The 19,230-nt window shown below is 52.7% G+C and overlaps 2 protein-coding genes across 5 annotated transcripts; both read left to right on the forward strand.

Moving 5' to 3' along the window:
* Positions 1-552: 552 nt before the first annotated feature.
* LOC126041609 (dimethylaniline monooxygenase [N-oxide-forming] 1-like) lies at positions 553-11,846 on the forward strand. The gene is made up of 12 exons (XM_049807539.1): positions 553-706; positions 1,349-1,499; positions 1,618-1,684; positions 3,851-4,066; positions 5,535-5,705; positions 5,922-6,110; positions 6,195-6,357; positions 7,079-7,221; positions 7,564-7,763; positions 8,317-8,672; positions 9,703-9,775; positions 10,928-11,846. Exons 1-12 carry the CDS (start codon positions 553-555, stop codon positions 11,268-11,270), a joined length of 2,226 nt encoding a protein of 741 aa, XP_049663496.1. The 3' UTR covers positions 11,271-11,846.
* Positions 11,847-11,853: 7 nt separating this feature from the next.
* LOC126042338 (dimethylaniline monooxygenase [N-oxide-forming] 4-like) lies at positions 11,854-19,053 on the forward strand. Of its 4 annotated transcripts, XM_049809322.1 has the most exons (9): positions 11,854-12,525; positions 13,679-13,848; positions 14,154-14,342; positions 14,714-14,876; positions 15,284-15,429; positions 15,761-15,960; positions 16,140-16,492; positions 16,800-16,869; positions 18,209-19,053. In XM_049809322.1, the coding sequence occupies exons 1-9, from the start codon at positions 12,387-12,389 to the stop codon at positions 18,594-18,596; spliced, it is 1,818 nt and encodes a 605-aa protein (XP_049665279.1). In that variant the 5' UTR covers positions 11,854-12,386; the 3' UTR covers positions 18,597-19,053. The 4 variants fall into 4 exon arrangements, with proteins under 4 accessions (XP_049665279.1, XP_049665281.1, XP_049665278.1 ...); XM_049809324.1 differs by lacking the exon at positions 13,679-13,848 and having other exon boundaries at positions 12,505-12,525; XM_049809321.1 differs by lacking the exon at positions 11,854-12,525 and having other exon boundaries at positions 12,620-13,848.
* Positions 19,054-19,230: the final 177 nt, after the last annotated feature.

A 19,230-nucleotide genomic window follows, 5' to 3' on the forward strand; every position in this document is an offset into this window, starting at 1 on the left:
ATTATTAAATCAGGTTAAACTTTGCCAAGTATGTTGAAGTAAAACACTTGTGCCCTCCACGCAGAGACCTCCTTGCCTAGCAAGAAAATCCCTCTCTTCTAGTAGCTGCCACAGGCCCCATCTGGTCCCGCATATCCTTTGGGTCTCCTTAACAGTGATGTCTCTTGAGAAGTTCCAGGAAGAGTTCAAAATATTGAACATACCTAGCTCTGATTAAAAAGAAGTGTAAGTGTCCTGCCAGTGTTTGTCACTGCCAGTGTCCTCTATGTGCTGGGAATAGTAAAGTAAATAGGGAAACAGCCCCTGCTGCTTGGGGTAGAGGTTTTGTCTTATTCTTTTTTAAGCAGGAAATTGCCTTTTGGCCTTGGGACCAAAGAATAAGCAATTTTTTTCAGGGCCAAAATCCAGGCTTTAAGAAATGGAGGCGGGGAAAATACTTTTTTTCCACCAGCAGCTGCTTGCAGCCTCTGTTCACCTCGTGGATCGCAGTATCCCACAGCCTCGTGGGAAGCAGTGGGAGGCAACAGCCACCTTTGGGGCAGCCTCACCTCCATGTGCAGTAAAGAAGTGGTGATTAAAGCCTTCTGGTCAGTAAGGAGAGGCAGTGATAATATTGGAGAGGGGAAAATTAAGTGTTTCCCTGATGAGCCCAGACCCCACATCCCGTCAGCTCCTGAGTGTGTGTGGCAGCAGCGGCTGCTTGATGGTGAGGACTCTGCTTTGCTTAGAGACTGGCTTAACAAGAAACTCCACTTTTTCTTCTTCTTCTTCTTCTTCTTGTCCCCCTTCACCATGACACACACCAAAAGCTGCTGACACAAGCATAGAAAACAGCAAAGCAGGCTGTGCTGAGACTTGTCTGTACATAGATTTGCCCCTCCTTGGCATTATTTTAAACAGAGATGATGAAACTGGTGCCGGAGATTTTCAGAGAAGGTGCCTTTCCCATCTGATTAAGGCTAAATGGATATATTAAGTTTCTCCTTCCCTCTGCTTTAAGGATTAAAAGCCCATTGCAGAGCCCAGGCTTGCACCAGTGCCAGGGAGCTTTGGTCCTTAAGGGGAGAAGGGGCTCACCAACGGGCTGGTGCGTGAACGTCCCGTTCCCAGTTCTTGTCCTGAGCCACCACCAGTTCTTTACTGCTCCTGGCCCTCCCTGTGGTCCCCCGTGACTGATACACCCCCAGCATCTAACAGGTCTTGCGCCCCAGCATGTGAGGACGTGGACAAACCCAGCTGTTTGGCGTCCCAGGCTGGGTAGAGGGAAGGTGCTAAAACAGTTCCCCAAATTACATGCCCTGACTTGGCCTCACTCCATCCCTTGGTGAAAGTCCATTTTCCCCAGCAGTTTGTGTGTGCGATGATGATGGCAGCGTCCCCCTTCCCTCCCCGACTGGGTGGCGGCAGAACCCACTTGCTCAGAAATGGGGACAGGGCCTCTGTGGCCGTGTCTGCTCCTGTCTTCGCAACGACAGGAATTCAGGGGGACTGGTCCAACGGTACCAAAGGATGCTCTGCTTGAACACCAGGACATGAAGAATTTTTCCAGCCCTGAGAACATATAAAAAAGCCCCACTAATGTGTTGTCTATTCTATTTTCTTCTCTGCTCTGCACAGACTGTTCCTGGAGAGAAGCTGGAGAGATGTGTCCCAAGATGCCATCCCCACCGTGCCAGCAGCAGAGGTAAGTAAAGCAACCAGAATTTCTCTGTGTGTTTCCAAAGACTTTTCTGTGCCCTAGGCATGCATGTGCATGTGCATAATTAACAGTAATTACCTCCCTGCTATCACATTGTTCATCTCCACTAATACTTTGTTCTGCATGCCTGGTCCAGACCACCGAAGGGGTATTTGTGGAGGGGAACACCACAGGCCTGAGGCAGATCACAGGAAAGTGAGTTTTAATCCCAGGGCACTGAGGCTTTGGACGTGTTTCTAACCTAGACTCTCGTCCCGCACCTCCAGACTGGATTCCCCATCAGAGATGGTCAGAGCCACCACTGCTGTAAGCAGCTGCAGCAAAGGTATCTGGCCCCATTTCTATGCCAGTAGCTCATCTATGCCAAAATACAACTTGTTCTTTTAGAAAGCTTCCCTGAACTGCCCTCCTAAAAGCACTAACATCACTCCTGGGAAGCTGCCACAGTGTCCCTCTAAGTGCGAGTCTCTTGGATCCCTGCTGGGAAACTCACAAAAGCAGGAGCACATAAAGAACAAAAGATTTGCCTTTGTGGACTCCCTACTCTTTTTTGTTGAGTACTGGCAAGAAGCTTTGCAGGTGCAAGGTTTTGTGCGTCTGGAGAAGGGTCTAGCGGGAGTGTGAGCTGGGAGACGTAGCCTGTGCAAACTCCAACAGCGTCAAAGATGTGCAAGGCTTGTTGCCCATTTGCCTTGGTAACCATGTCCCATTGGCCTGGGAGAGCAAAATCTGAATGTTTCTTCGTGCTGCTGACAGTGGTCTGAAACCTGAACTCGAATGAGTTTGGTTTCACAGGCTCCAGCCCCTGCAAGCACATCAGTCTCAGCTACCACTTGCCGAGCTGTGCCGGAGCGTGGCTGGCACAGCTGGCCCCAGACTGGGCATGTACTCTGGAGGCAAGAGTACCCCAGGAGCCAGGCACTGGGCAGAAACAGCAGGAGATCCTGGGGTAGGGAAGTCTGAGGACGCCGATGTCTCTTTGTGGGTGCTGCAGATGGGTGGCAACGCTCCTGGCAGTGCCCCAGCATGGGGGGGGGCGGGTCCTGTGTCTCCACAAACCAAACATGTTTTGTTCAAGTGCCTGGGTCCACCACAAAGCTCAGCAGACTTTTCCTATGGCTAATTACCTTCCTTGTTTATCAATGTGCATCTCATTTCCACTTCTAGTTTCAACTCCCAGCTATGGGCTCATCTCGTGCCTTTGCAGATCTGAACACAGGCTCTGAGCAGATGTCTCTGTTGGATGGAGCTGCTTTATTTACCACCCTCTGTTCTGCAGACCTCGGATGGGTTTTTTTTCTTCCCCTCCCCTGCAGCCTCCTTGGTTACTCAAACTACTTAAAGAGCTGATATCAAATCTGGGCCCATCACTCCAGGACTGCCTTTGTCAGTGTCAAGGTGATGCCTTGATGGGGCCAGCAGCTTTCACCATGTCCCCTGCGCTCACACTGCAGAGCCTCAGTTTGCTATCTGCTGTCATCCCCATGACACAAATATCACTATGTCTCTTTCTAAACACTGGTTTTTCCTAAAGACCCAGTCCTCTATCAACTGTCTGGCCACGGCTGTATTCATTTGCAAAGATTTCATACTTTCTCACCAGTCACCCCTAAATATATTGAGTAGCTGGAGGCAAAGCCCTGCCCAAAGCCTGCCTTGTTCCCTTTATTTCAATTATCATTTGCTCCTGGAAAATACCTGGATGGGTGCTAATGCTATGTCCTGCATTGATGTTTCAGCCAACATTTCCACTTTCTTTGTGCTTAGGACCTTAGTGCACTGGTATTTGTGGCCATTTCACACTCTCCCAATTTGCATGAGGAGCCTCCTGCCTGCCACCAGTAGCTGTACGTGTGGCCGGTGGCATGATGCAGCCTTCATGTCCCACGAGCAGTGACCACAAAAACAGCTCTCTTTTTTTGGAATGTGCCCTGGCTGCAAAGTCCTACCAAAACCCTGCTGTCTGTCAGCTGCTTCAGCTCCCTTTTGAAAAGCAGCCATGAGGCAAGTGAAAACATCCCACAGCTGGAGCTGCCCCTGCACACATGGGTCCTCCTTGCATGACCGTGGGACACATCTGGACCACTCCAGTCTCTCCCACGCACTCAAGCTCCTTTAGGGATCATCAGCCGGACTGTCTGGCTCACCCAGCACAACAGCAGGAGAGTCCAGTCCAGCCACTCCTCCCATGAAAACCCTGGTTGTGCAACCACCGCGGGAGTGGGGTGGCTGTGCCGGAGCGGGGGGAGCCACCCGCCCTCCCCTGCCTCTGCCAAAGCGCTGCGTCTCGCCTATAAATCGGGAGCAAGAGGGGCTCTCCCCACAGCAGCAGCAAGACAGAGGAGCACAGGCAGCCAAGGCTGGGAGGTAAGTGTCCCCGGGGGACAGCGAAGCCTTTCTGTCCCTCCCTGCCCCACGCAAGCACCCCATGGCTTGAGACTTCGGAGGTTAGTTGCTACGAATACTTGCAGGGACAGTATGGAAACTGTGGCAGAAACAGGCATGGGGTAGCAGAGACAGTGGTTCCTGGATGTTATTTCTAGCTTCTCTGCAAAAGGGTAGGGAATTAAATAGCATATGTAGCTTGGAGATGTTTGTGATATAAGTTAACTCCCGCCATGCAAACCCCACCCACCTACCACCCTCAAACAACTAATGATGAGCAGCTTAAGCTAGTGCTTTCTTCATTTAAAAAGGAAAAAGTCCGGTTTTCATTCCAACCTTGGAAAGCAGAGTATTCACTAGGTGCTGCCTTCCTACTGAAAGCTTAATTGTTCATGGAGAATTTGATGATTTTTAGAAAATACTTTGTCCAACCCCATTTTTCTACAGAAGATTTTTTATTTTTTTTTTTGTCTGACAAATACACCATCCTCTGTGTCCAGTGGAAGCTGAAAGTGCTTCTTGGGGCAGAGGAGCTGGTGCCACCGAGCTGTAGTGCCATTCCAGTACACCGGGTTAATAATTCAGTCAAGCAGAGTGCTCCCCGTTGGCACTGGGATTAAACCAGGGATTGCAGCAGCACCCCCAGGGCACCTGCGTGGTGGTCCCTGCTCTGGCAATGTTCAGCCTGAGCCACGGCGCCTGGTCATCATCCCTTCTTTCATTGCCTGGCACTATCAAGAAGGGTTTGGGTCCATCATCCTCACTGCAACCCTGGGAGCCTTGTAGGGCTGGACGTCAACCCAGGGGGCTGCTGCCTTTTGAGCCCTGGGCTGGAGCCATTTGCAGCCCTGTAACAGCCTGTCCATCCAGGCCAGACCTCCCCAGCAGGGCGGATTTGGGAGACAGACACAAAAACATCCCTAAAGCCAAGGTGTGCTACACCTGCAGCCCTTCTGTCGGCCTCGGTGGCCGTGTCAAAGTCAGCAGCGTCTTCCCCAGGACCCGGTCAGTGATGCAGAGACTGGATAGTCCTGGTGCACATTTTGTTTTCTTTTCTGAGAAAGGCAGGGACAGATCTCCAAAGATAAAATACAAATATTTGCAAGACTGATAAGGAGGGATATTTTAAACACAGCTTGTAAATAAAAATTGGCAGTGAGCTGTGGCTTAACTACATACTTTCAAAGCGAGTTTCCAGGGCAACTGCAGGGTTTTGGAAGCAGTCTGGCGAGCACGCTGTAAAGGTGGATGGATTTATTTTAAAAAAAAAGAAGAAAAAAGAGAAAAAAGAAGATTTAAAGACATTTAATCTAACTTGTAAATGAAAAGTCCAGAATGCTGGTAAAAGGGAGTGAAGGTTTGGGGGGGGCATATATAGAAATCCCCTATAGAGGGTATGCTGACAACTGCTCCCTGAGAGGGTGGTGACCCTCTGTGGGGTTTCTGCCAGGTTAAGCCCCGATCACAGCCTGGGATCCCAGCAGAGACGGTGGAGATGAGAGTGGCGGTGGTGGGCGCAGGCGTCAGCGGGCTGACAGCCATCAAGTGCTGCCTGGAAGAGGGGCTGGAGCCCACCTGCTTTGAGCAGAGCCGGGACATCGGGGGGCTCTGGCGCTACACGGTGAGCCGGCGGTGCCTGTCCTCCTTCCCATGGGAGCTGCAGCTTTTCAGGCTGGGGAGTGGGTTGAGCTGGGCTCCAGTGGCTGGGGATGGGGTGCGAAAGCTTGCTGGGTGCTGACCTCTCCCGGCTGCGCTCCCTGAGAGCAGGGGAAGGGGAGAGGGGGAACAGTCGCCACTGTGGGGCACAGGGCTGATGCACCCTGGGGTGCCGTGCCAGGAACACATCGAGGCCGGCCGGCCAAGCCTCTACTCATCAGTCATCAGCAACACTTCGAAGGAGATGTCAGCGTTCTCCGACTTCCCCTACCCCGAGGACTTCCCGGTGTTTCTGCCCCATGCCCAGCTCCTGGACTACCTGCGGTCCTATGCCAAGCGCTTTGGCCTCCGGGAGCACATCAAATTTGGGGTGAGTGATGGGTGCCCTGGCACTGCCCCGCTCCCCGCACATACCCGGTGCCAGTGGTGACTCCGCTTTGCTTCCACGCTTCAGACCACCGTTGTCAGCATCCGGAAACGCCCTGACTTTGCCACCACAGGCCAGTGGGACGTGGTCACGGAGGTGGACGGGAAGCAGACATCGCACGTCTTTGATGCCATTATGGTTTGCAGCGGCAATTTCTCCGAGCCATCCCTCCCACTGCACTGTTTTCCCGGTATGGTACACAGCTGCCTGCAGCTACCTGCTTCCAGATGCTGAGAGAAAAAGGGTTAGCAGTTCATCCGGGAAAATGCTTCCTTCCTTTTCTTTCTCTGCTTTTCAAACCTCCTAGCATGAACAGCAATATATCCTTATGCTTCAGCAGCTTTGTCTTTGCAGGCACTGGCCACTTCAGAGCAAACTTCCCAGGTAGGATGGTTTAGCCTCCGTGAAACTGTCCACACAGTGTGCGAGATGGGAAAAGGTGCTCTCAGTGAAGCTCCATCATCTTTGACAGGGCTGTATTCATAACTGCTGTGATAAATGTCTCCAGTTGTCAGCATAGAGAGGGTTGCTTTACCATCAGCATTACCAAGTGCTTCTGAAGCCATTTGCAGGGCAGGAGAAGAGGTTTACTGGCTTTCCTGAACCTTGCAGCCCCATCTCATAAAGGCTGAATCCCAAGACTGCATCAGCACAGCTCTTGCACATCACTATTTTCCAAGTCCCGCCCAGCACATGTATCCCTGCTTGCCGCTGTGCAGGGATGAGTGAGACCCCATTTTGGAGAGGAAGCACCAGTTCCATGTGCGTGGGACGGAGGGCTGGATCTCCCCGAGTCTGCGGTGTCCAGCAATTGTACTTCCTTGCTCTTGCCATCTGGATTGCTTCTACACCAGTTGTCCCAAAAAACCCCACATATGCTCAATTAAAAGCTTTGTTTCTTTTTCCCCAAGGTATCGAGAGGTTTCGAGGCCAGTACTTTCACAGCCGGCAGTACAAGCATCCTGACGTGTTTCAGGGGAAGCGTGTCCTTGTGGTCGGCATGGGCAATTCGGGAGTGGACATAGCGGTGGAGGCCAGCCGTGTAGCTGCGAAGGTACCACCACCCAGCCACCCCAGGGGCGTGGGGAGGGTGATGCTGGGGGGGCAATATCTCAGTTTGCCATCACTGCAGGGAGAACAAGCTGAGTTTACCCTGCATGGTGTCCAAACAGTATTTCTGAAGCTGTATTTCTTCATCAAAAACCTATCCTGAAAGAGAGCTGGTTGTTCTCTTCTCTCCTGTTTCACCTCCATTGCCAGCTGCCAGGAGGTCTTAAAGATGTTGTTGCTGCTTTTTTATTGCTCAGCTGTCTGTGCCGTGCCCCTCTGGGGTTACTTTATAAAGGGAAAGCAGCAAATTCATCAGCTGAATCATTGATTCTCGGCTCTCTCCCAGGTGACCATTTGCACCAGCCGAGGCGCCTGGGTGCTCAGCCGCGTGTTTGACCATGGCTACCCATGGGACATGGTTTTCAACACTCGACTTATGAGCTTGATCAGAAACAGCCTCCCCGGACCCCTCTCACAGGGATTGATTAACTACAGGGTGAACCAGTGGTTCAATCATGAAAACTATGGCCTTCAACCAGAGAAGAGGTACTTCTTGGTGGCTCCCATCCCATGTGGTATCACAGGGCTTGTGCTGCAGGCAGGGGGGAGATCTCCAGCAACCAACATCAACCAATGCAGCAAACAGCACCCAGACCAGGGTGATCTCCAGCAGGGAGTTTGTAGCCCAGCAGGAGAAGATAAGCTGTAGCCCCCTGTCCTGGTGATGCGAGATGGAGCACACTAGAAAAGCCCAGGAAGAACCAGAGGGGTTTTCCTCATGAGGGTCCTTGGGAAAAGAGGAGGAGGGAGGCTTAAAGCATGGATCAGCTCTGAAAAGAGATGGTTTAAAGAGTAATTGAATGAATGGAGGAAGAAGGCAGGAGATGTCCATGAGTCACGCAGGTTGTGGGACTGGGGGACATTGCTGCAAGTGTCAAACATGTCAGTATTTGGAGAAAGGGGGCAGGTAGGCCTGTTTGCTCAGAGCAAATAACACCAGGAGGTTGTGCTGCTGGAGGGTCCAGGGGGAGGAGGAGCAGGGGCACCGGCAGGGCTTGTTCATGGTCTCCAACACCCAGAGCCCCTCGGCTGTCCGCAGCTGCCTGGTGCGTGAGCCCGTGCTGAACGACGACCTTCCAAGCTACATCCTGACGGGGAGGATCACCATAAAGCCAGGAGTGAAGGAGTTCAAGGACAGCTCGGTTGTCTTTCACAATTGCCCTGAGGAGGAGCCCATCGATATCATCGTCTTCTGCACGGGCTACAACGTCTCCTTCCCGTTCCTAGAAGAAGCAGTCATCAAGGTGGAAAACAAGCACGCGTCCCTCTACAAATACGTGTTCCCAACACACCTGCAGAGGCCCACCCTGGCCGTCCTTGGGCTGATCAAGCCGTTAGGAGCCATCATGCCTGTGACAGAGATGCAAGCACGCTGGGTGACCCGTGTCTTCAAAGGTAGGAGAGCTAACGTGAGCTCTCCCATGTACCAAAGCACAGTTCAAACTGGACACGTCTTGTCCCCTCCATGCACCAAGAGGGATTTCAGTCCTTGGGGACTCCAAAGCTCACTTCAAAGTGGACAAGGGAGCATTTCTATGGCTCAGACTTCCCAAGTTATTTCACTTCAGCTGAGCTACAGCAACATGAGTGCGTGATTGGTCCAAGCTACATGCAAGTTCATAACATCTACCTTAAATCGCTTTTTTTTTTGCCCTTTAAGCTGATGCTTTTAAGCTAATGCTTTGTACCCAGCCTGCTGCAAGCTGAGCACATGCACTCTGTTCCTTACTGTGACTCAGCTGATGTGCAGTCCTGCACCTGAGGCTGCAAACCATGGTCTAAACTGGGTTGTTCAAGACAGTATTTTCTCTTTAAAATATTTTAGAAGTCAGAGCACAGAGATGGATATGTAAACCTGGATGCACAGATAAGAGTTGTCTTTAAGATAACTGGTGGATCCATCCTGGCAGAATTTACTGCTTTTCAAGGGACATGGTGGTTTGTCCACCATGACGACCAGAGGAATAGAGTCCCATTGCCCTACAAGAGGAATTATTTGTAGTTATTGAGGTGAGGAAGGAAGCCTACTGGTGGTTTTGGGGGTTGTTTGGGGGTTTTTTAAATCAAAATAATAATAATAACCTCCCACTGGGCTGGTGTGGAGGGCTGCATCAGGGTTCCTCCACAGAACCAGGGGAACTCTGGTGTTTCTCTTTGGGATAGTGCTCTCTGGGGCTTTGCACGGCCCATCTCACCATACATTATCTGCCTGTGCCCCAACAGCACAAATCTGTAAGAGCAGGAAAAAGTGCAGGTGAATTTGTACCACCATGGAGGGCTGGTCTTTGGCAAATTGCCACTGCCGAGCTAAATCCAGCGATGAGGCTTTTCTGCCCTCCTGGGGAAGCACTTCCCACGCTTTGCTGAATGAGTTCCCAAGTCCCCTCAGGAGTTAAACTCTGCAGGACACTCTCCTCTTTTCTAGGCTTGTGTCAGTTGCCTCCTCAGTCTGTCATGGAGAAGGAAGTAAATGAGAAGAAGAAAAACCAAGTACGAAGGTAAGCCAGTCCCTGGAGCCCCAAAGGTTTTTCGGTGGATTGAAAAGCCCCTGGAGTTTGAGGACCAGCAACACAGCTCACACTCTGCGACTACTCCCTGCATTTAGAGCAGAAGCGAGGGGGTGATGCCCGGATCCAGCCACCCCCTTACTCTTTTGCACTGAGCCAATGCAACCTTTTATTTGATGCTGATATTTTGCCTGTTCATGACAGGAAGAAATTCAGGGTAGTCGAGACTAAAGCTTGCTTGGGAGTTGGGGAAGTGTGCCAGGGTCCCCAGGGACTGAGAGATAAAATGGCAGAGAAATTAATGGTAATAAATGCAAAGCAATTCAGCAGGGGGAAAGAAAAGCCAACCCAATGTGTACATACAAATTGTCTCACCTCTCAGCACAGGGATCTGAATCACTGTGAATAGATGTCTCAGCACATCAGCACATAGTTCATGGGCAGGCAAAAGGTCAAATCAGAGTCTAAGAATTATTAGGAAATGAATCAGATAAAACCAGGAAACTAGGCAATATATTAATCCATGGTTCATCTAGATTGCTGTAGTAGAAAAGCTATAGAGGGGTGAAATACAGGATTGCACAGAACAGTTGCTGTACAATACAAGGTTAAACAGCATAGGTGGGACGTGAAGTGGTGAATTCTGCAGGAAGGGTGAACTGGAACAATTCTTCAATTCACCACACATTTTTGCAATACTCAGTTGAAATGAATGTGAGTAAAACTAAAGTCTGCCACCTTTCTCATTCTGACTCCTCTGCAGAGAGCAAAGGGGAAACTAGTTGAAAAAAAAAAAAACACAAACAAACAAAACTGGTTTGACAAAGTCTTTTAGAAAAGGTCCACCAAAGTGAAGAGAGGGGGTCCGGATACAACTTGTGGGTGATGAAGTGAAGGAACAACTGATGCATGTGAGAGAGGTATGTACCAGAGCCAGCATCACTTAACACATGCTGTGTCATGGGCAGGATCTGGGCCTTGGCAGACCCTGGTTCGCACTGCACCCAGTCCTTTCCTAAGAGGAACCCAGTTGTGTCCGGATGCAATAACAATGCAGATGCAGAGGATCTGACCTCCAGTTCCTCTCAGGGCCCACTGACGCCAATCCTTCTCCCACCTCTTTTTCTTCTCCAATTCATTAAGGTTTGGTCTGTCCTTTGACGAAGTCCTCAAAACCGATTGCCTGGTCTACATGGACAAGCTCGCCTCCTTCATTGGTGCCAAGCCCAGCGTGCTGGGGCTGCTCTGCAGAGACCCCTGGCTGGCCCTCACCATTTTCTTCGGCCCCTGCACCCCCTACCAGTACCGACTGGGGGGCCCCGGGCACTGGGAGGGGGCACGCCAGGCCATCCTCACCCAGTGGGACCGGACCCTGAAGCCCACGAGAACACGAGTCCCTGCCGGCTCCTCCAGCCCCTGCCCTTCTCTCCTGACTGTGGTGGGGTTCCTCCTGCTCCTGGCTGCTGTGGTTTTTTGTTTCCAGTAGATTTTAGAGCCTGTTTAAGTTTTGCCTTGTCCTTGAGGATGTTCTGTCAGGTCAGACAGTTCACAGGGTGCCACGGGACAGGGGGAAAGGGATTTCAGCAGATGGCAACAAATTTAAAACTTTCACCAGCAGCACAAACCTCTCTCTGCTCCAGCTCACCCACGAGCACAGCTTTGCAGACCTGATTAGCCAGGGATGGCAACCTTCCCCCAGCATTAATTGCCCCTCTGCTGCTCTCCTGCCTGCTGCCATGAGCAGAGCACAGCTGTGTGGCATGGCCGTGCCCAGACCACCCTGGCCAGGATGAAGCAAGGACAAGACCAGCAAAAATGGCTTTGGGTGTTGCAGGTGGAAAGGAGCACAGGTGCCCAGCCCTGCCCCAAATCACCCAGGAATCGGGGTCTTTAGTCCAGCAAGGGATTATCTGGACTGGGTACACAGGGCAGGCTGTGCCTTCTTCCAACCTTAAACCCTATGACCCCAAAATCCCAGTTTGGGTTGAATTGGTGCATCTTTCCAGTGAAAGGGTCCTGGGTGCGGTGACTGGGGCTGGTACCCTGTGGAGCTGAGTGCTCCCTGCTCCCTGCTCTGCTTCCCCGTGCTCCCCACCGCCGGACAATCCTGGGGCTTCGTTTTGTGCATGGAGAGACTTTCAATCAATAAAATTTCATCAGCTGTGGCAGGAGCATGCGGCAGGCTGCCATCTTGTTATCTCCCTGGGGGATCCCGTGCCTGGGCTGGGGCCATGCCGGCAGGTGCCATGGGCAACCCACAAGCCTGGGGCTGCAGGGGCTTTCATTGATCACCAAAAATTAGGCTGCACTGTGCACCGTGTCCTCCATCCACGCTGTCTGCTGGCATGCGGGCAAAGGGAGTGTGCTTTGCTGACTTACCGGGGATGCCAAGCAAGTGCCTGCCCAGCCCAGGCAGCACACCGGGGAACAGATCCGGACAAGCTCAAGTTGCTGCCAGGGCTGGGGCAGTGGTGAACTGCAGTGTGGGAGTCCTTGCAAGAGCAGCCCCCTTGGGTTTACTGCCTGGATTTCCACCTGGCACTGCCACAGGGAGGCTGAGAACTTTCTGCCAGCACATTTAAACACAGCAGAGCTGGGAACCATGGGTGTAAAGGTCAGTGGTGCAGGAGCCGCGGCGAGCTGCCCGGACTTCAGCCTTTCCTTTAAATCTGCGGCTAGAGAAACTCGAAGCAAAGTTCGGCCGAAGCCTGAGCAGCGAAGGCACGGCACTGCCCTGCAAGGTTTGCTCCTCGCTTCTCTGCAGCTGGGTTTTGCAGGCTTTAAAAGTGGGCAGCCAGCTCTCCGGGGTTTTGGCTTTCGCTGCTGGCGGGGGGGAGAGGGGGTGTTGCTGGGACCCTCCAGAGTAAAGGCATCTGTAGGCAGCGCTGGAAAAGAGGGGGGACTTTAGCAGCCCAGGCACGCTGCTACCATTTCCCAAAGCCAAGGGAGGCTCCAGAAACGGGGGGCGGGCGAGTGTTGGGATGTCCTGCCCTGTTCCTACAGATCAAGGAGTGGCTCAGGCTGGCCTTTTGGATGCAGAGGGGCTTTTTTTGCGCCTCCCTCATTTTTCCCTGGCTTTCTGCAGTTTCCTCCAGTTCCTGTTTATGTTAACTCTACCTTTTGACACATAAATGGGTAGAAAAATAGTTATAAATGACTCTTTAGACTGCAGTAGGAGTGTTTGTTATCTAATCAAAGTTCACATGGGTTCATTTTTTTCCTAGTTCCTCTGCTTTCCAGTCAAGCTCAGTGCAGCTCAATTTACACGCCCCTAGCTTTGAGTTCCTCCCATTTATATCCTGTGTTTCCTGGGTTTCTTACCTTTTGTATATTCTGTAATTCCAGCTGCACTTTCACAGTGCTGTCTAACTTCTGAATTGCTGTGCCGTGCTCCTGCTCAGTCAGGCATCGCTTTTTTTGAAAAAAAACCAACTTTTTGTTTTCGAGAGAATGCCCTTTAATGGGAAATTAAAAAGGAAAGCGTGAAAACGAGCCAACTTAGCTGAAATAATTGTTTCTTGAAAAGGTTTCAAGAGGATCACTTTGTGCAGGCAGAAGCAGATAGCTGCGAGACCCTTTGCCTTCTTTGCATGCCCCGGTTTGGGCCAGGAAAGGGAATAAATAGAAGCAGCAATGCAACGAGGTTTAGAAGTGCCTCCTTTTCCCCTGCCTGCAGGAGGGGAATCACTGTGGCCTTGGTGTGGGGTTAGCCCAGCAGGAAGGGTAAAGAGCAGCATCCATTCATAATGCTCGAGCCAGGAGCCGGCAATGGCTTTCTCCCAGGACACTTTTCCTCTGTGGACACCTGCAGCCAGAGAAGACCAGGAGTGTTTTGCTGGGGATGGGAAGAAGGGACTGGTGTTTCTGCTGATCCCTGGGCTATTTTATTTCCAGTTGATCGCACGCTGGCCAGTTGCCTGCTGCAGGACAGCATGGTGCGACGCGTGGCCGTTATTGGGGCCGGGGTCGGTGGGCTGGCCTCCATCAAGTGCTGCTTGGACGAGGGGCTGGAGCCCACCTGCTTTGAGAGGAGTGAGGACATCGGGGGGCTCTGGCGGTACACGGTCAGTGGGCTCTGCTTGTGCGGGGAGGATTGTCCCTGGGTTTTTTCCCCTCCCTTGGATGCCCTTTGCCTGCAGCAAAGAGGAAAGGGTGGCCATGCCCTCAGGGACCATCCCTGCCCCAGGCATGAGGGTGTCCCTAACTTCAAGGTGGAGAAGGAGTTGGAAGGAGCAGAAGCCATGGTCACCAGGTGCTAGTCCTGGTTTATTCCTTGGACCCAAATACAAGGAGGAAAAATATTCAAATACTTCGGAGGGAGAAAGTCCTTCCCCACACACCTGCAAACGGCACTGCTGGCTTCACACAGGACTCCATGGATGGTGGGAGGATCAGCGTGTACCGCTCAGTCATCACCAACACCTCCAAGGAGATGTCCTGCTTCAGCGACTTCCCGTGTCCAGAGGATTTTCCCAGTTACCTACCCCATGGCCTTCTCCTGGAGTACTTTCGGATGTACAGCCGGCACTTTGACCTCCTGCGGCACATACGCTTCAGGGTGAGCAGGGACCACAAACACCATGGGGAGAAGAGCCATCAGTGGCTGCAGATACCAGGGCATTGCCGAGGTGGGATGGGAAAATGCCGGGTGTGATCCCATAGAAGACCATGTGCCTTTTGCAGCCTGAACACAGCCTTTTTGGCTCCATGTTTTAAATTAGGCTGCTCAAACATGGGCTGCCTGGTGCATCCCCTGCCTCAATACCGTCACCAGGGGAAAGGTGCAGGGTGGGATTTAATAGCTTCAGAGGTGACATGCAGCTCCCTGGGGACCCAGCCTGCTTGTGGCAGCCCCAGCCCTTTGCAGGCAGGTCCTCTGTGAAATGTGGCACAGTCCCTGACTGCTATTTCGTTGGGCTTTGGTGCAAGACGACAGTTCTCAGCGTAAGGAAGCGCCCAGATTTTGCCACCTCAGGCCAGTGGGAGGTGGTCACCGAGACCAACGGCATCCGGGAAGTGCACGTCTTTGATGCTGTCATGGTTTGCACTGGCCATTTCCAGGAGCCCTACTTACCATTGGCTTTTTTCCCAGGTAAGCCCTGCCTCAGCAGTGGGGTGGGCTGGGGCTGCCCCCCAGGGTTTCACCCAGCACCCATGGTTTCCCTTGACTGCATTTTCCTCTGTGAGCCTGCCTGCTCCACGAAGCCCCCATGCTGGGGCAGGCAGGATCCTCATCCCATGGGAATGGTGGGGGGCATTCCCAGGAATGGGAAAAACACCTCGTAAAGATGCAGCCAGCCTCTTGCATGAGAATTTGCAAAGCAGGACTGAGCAGAGGAGGTGCAAGAGGGTGGCATCACCCGTGGAGCCAAGACATCCACGGGTTTCTCAGCTGCAGCGGTGGGAGGTGGAGGGTTGGGGGCTGCAGAGGGCCCGGGCATGAGACTGGGGCAAGCAAATGTATATGGCAATAGGATATGCTCCCTGCTCTCTGCCTAGGTATTGACACTTGCTTCAAAGGCCAGTACATCCACAGCCAGGAATACAAAGATGCGGAGGCTTTCCGGGGAAAGCGGGTCCTTGTGGTCGGCATTGGCAACACCGGTGGTGACCTCTCCGTGGAGCTGAGCCGCGTGGCTGCAAAGGTACAGCTCTGTGGTGGTGCCAAGTCCGGCCAAGGGACTACGTGAGCCAGTGGTCCACACGGAAAACTTTGCCCACTGGGTTTCTCGATAAATAGCACTTCAAATTAAGGGCAATCGAAGAAGTTCTGCAATTCCTGGAGAGTTTGGCCCGCCTGAGGTGTGGCCATTCAGCAGCTGTGGGAACTTTGCAGAAGCCACCATGAGCTGTTCGGTTTATCTGGACACCGGCTCCTTCCCTTGGGATACCCCTCTTGGCTCCCAAGTGCAGGAGATGGGATGGGCAAACTGGCAACTCCTCTGGGCAGGAGGCTGAGACCTGCCTTCTCCCCAGGTGTTCCTCAGCGCCAGGAGCAACACATGGGTGCTCAGCCGAGTCTCGGACCATGGCTTCCCGTTTGACATGGTCCACACCACCCGCTTCAACCATTTTCTTGACTGGTTTCTCCCATCAGCCATCACGAAGAGGATCAGGTTTCGGAAGTTCAATTCGCGGTTTAACCATGCGAACTATGGCTTGGCGTCCACCAAAAGGTGTTTTTTCTGACTATTTTGTGGTTTGTCAGGGGGGGTTTAATGGTGTGAATTGTTCAATTTTTAATTTCAGGGGATATTTGTGGAATAGCAAACCATTGGAGGGGAATTCTGGCCACAAAAGATCTTTCAGGTCCCTCTCAGATGCTAACATTGCTGTCCTCTTTTCCACCTGCAAGCTCCAACTTTAAGATAATTATCAACGAAGAGCTGCCATTTTGCCTCCTCTCTGGGACTGTTGTGTTGAAGCCAAAAGTGAGAAAGTTCACTGAAAGCTCTGCTGTTTTTGAAGATGGGACAACCGAAGAAAACATTGATGTGGTGCTCTTTGCCACGGGCTACTCCTTCTCGTTTGCCTTCCTCGAAGAGTCGGTTCGCAGCCTCTTCGACGATAATCGTTCCCTCTATAAACGCATCTTCCCTCCCCAGCTGGAAAAGCCAACGCTGGCCATCATTGGCTTAGTCCAGCTGACAGGCTCTGTGATGGTGGGAGCAGAAATGCAGGCTCGCTGGGTGACAGGGATCTTTGCAGGTGGGAGATGGGGTGCAGGGATGGGGGGATCTGCTGGGGTGGGAAGTTTGGGGCAGCCTGACCTGCTGTCCACAGAGCCTAGGGCATGTTTCGGCTTCTGCTGCAGTGCCCATGGTGGCCATGGGCATCAGTAGCACTTTAGCCTCTGCCCCCCGCAACAGCATTCCCATATCCCTGCTGTTCCACGCATGCTGCTGTAACGAGCCAGCACGAACACTCTCAGTAAAGGGGCTGGGAGCATGGGAAGGGGGTCAACTTTTCAGCTTAAGGTGCTGATGGAGGTCTCTGGTTTCTCTATTCTTCTCAGGCTGGAACAAGCTCCCTCCCACCAGCAAGATGATGGCCGATGTTTTGAAGAAGAAGCCGCCGGTCAAAAGGTGCATAATGCTCCTGCACTCAGGGTGCAATGGGCACCATGTGCCAGGATAACCCTAGGGAAAGGGTGGCCCTATGGCGGTCATGGGAGGGACCCACCTAGGACAACCAACTCTTCTTGGGTGCATTTATTCCCTCATCACCCATAGCGAGGTGGGGAAACGCTGTTGTGGGCCCTTTATGGATGATGGGCCAAGATACCAAGGGCACAGTGCTCTGGAGCAGTTTATGGCGAGACCCAGGACTTGCAGGTCCCCTCTGCCAGACCTCCAAGCCATGTCCTTATTCCCAGCACTTCAAGATGGAGGTGCAGTTTCCTCCAGACTAAGGGTGCCATCTCGTGGCTTCTCCCTCCCAAATCCAGGCAGCGGGGAGCGCTGGGGTCAGGGCCAAGCCCCATCCAGAAACCCTATTGGAACCAGGCAATGTGGGTGGGGGACAGTTTGGTGGCAGTTTTTGACAGGTCAAGATGAATATTAGACAAGGCTGGAACTTGTCTGTCGTGTACGTGGGAGCTAACGTCCTGCCTTGTCGGCTCTGGGATTTTACAGGAGGTCGAGACGTGTCCTCAATGCTATGGGACCGGTGATGTTGCAGTGCTGCCTTGCAGCAGCTTTCAGGAGCAAGGAGGGGACCTCAGGCCAGGCAGGGTGCAGGCTGGGTTAGGTCTGCCAGCAGGGCAGAGCTGGCTCATAGGACACCGATGAAAATCTGGGACAAAACAGAGCCACGGGGATTGTCACCAGGAGACCTAGCGATTGCAGACACGATGATGTTACACAGAAATACAGGAGTCTGAGGTGCAACGGAGACAAACTCAAGGCTGCCCCAAATTTGCTGAAGCAGGTTCAGCACACGTCCTCCCTCCTGCGAGGGGGAGGAGACCTCAAGCAGAAAAATCCTGGAGGTCCCTCCCAGCACGGGAAGCTTTCTGTACCTCCCAGCTTTTCCCAGTCCCCTTGGCAGTCTCATCTGTGAATGTCTACTCCTCTACCTCTCAAAATCAGCCAAATCCACACCCGTCAACCTCGGGCGAGGACGTAGTGTGGATATTTGTGGCATTATAACAATGGCAGTATTATGCTAGAAGCATTTTTGAGGCTGTGACTAGGTTGCAGAGACAAAATAAGCTTCTGCCTATTCCCTGCCCCAGGTAACTGCTGGGGACCAACCCCACAGAGGCTCTTTCGGTGCCTTTAGGTTTATTTGGGGCTGAGGGAGCTCAGCCATGGAGACTGGGGCTTGGCCGATGTCTAAGCCCAGAGCTTTTGCTTTCCATGGAGCTGGGAACTGAGATGGGATGATGCTATTTGATTTTGTCTCTTTTATGTCCCATTGAAGGAATCCATCCGAGAGGGAGAATTTGAAGCTAAGTTTTATCAGCTACACTGATGAAATTGCTTCGTGTGCCGGCATAAAGCCCAGTGTGCTGAGGCTGCTCCTGACGGACCCCCGGCTGGCGCTGGCCATCTTCTTTGGCCCCTGCACACCCTACCAGTACCGACTGGTGGGACGGGGGAAGTGGAGTGGGGCCAGAGATGCCATCCTGACTCAGTGGCAGCGGACACTGAAGCCCTTGAGAACTCGGGTGGTGGATGACTCCTCCGATGGCTCTGACGCCTGGTGCTGGATGTGCCTCCTGGTCCTGCCGGTGGCTCTCACAGCAGGTTTCCTCCTTTCCAGACACCCCTGGCTGGGCTGGAGCCCTCGGGCAGGTCCCCAGCTGTAGAAGAAACCTGGTGAGACCCGGTCTCGGGCGAGCTGGGGACGGTGCGACGCTGTGCCGCTGCCGGGTGCTGTCAGCGGGACTGGAACAGGGCCAGTGCCGGCAGGAGCCCGGACCCCAGCGCTGTCGGGTGTCCAGCCTCCTCCTGCCGATGTTTCACACCCACCAAGGACCATACGGAGCGTTTACCCCAAACCTGCCGCAACCCGTGCCCGTGTTGCACCAGCACCAGGCTGGATCTCCACAAGGGCTTTTGGGAAGAGCCATTTTGGGACAGGCTGGTGTGCACAGGGCTAGCATTCCTCCCCCGCCTGCTCGAGCTTCCTCCATAAAATTTCAGCAAGACCCACACCACCTTGAGATTTTCTGAACCACTAACTGTAGAGATATTTGTATTTGCCTGGTAGCTTTGGGGACATGAAGTAGGGAGCCACAAATAAACCTCACGGATTTGGTCTTCTCTGATGGTGTTATTAATGGTTTATTATCCAGGGGGGGAGGGTCTCAAGTGGACCCAGTACCACGAGTAGTGGGGAAGGGGAGAGCCCTGTCCTAAGAAATCATATCTATACAGTGACAAATCCAGGTGGGCGAGCGTCGCCGCCATCGCCCAGGCAGCGGCAGGCTTGCAGAGAAC

The sequence above is a fragment of the Accipiter gentilis genome, chromosome 8 (genome assembly GCF_929443795.1).
Source record: "Accipiter gentilis chromosome 8, bAccGen1.1, whole genome shotgun sequence".
In the NCBI taxonomy this organism is placed as follows: Eukaryota; Metazoa; Chordata; class Aves; order Accipitriformes; family Accipitridae; genus Astur; species Astur gentilis.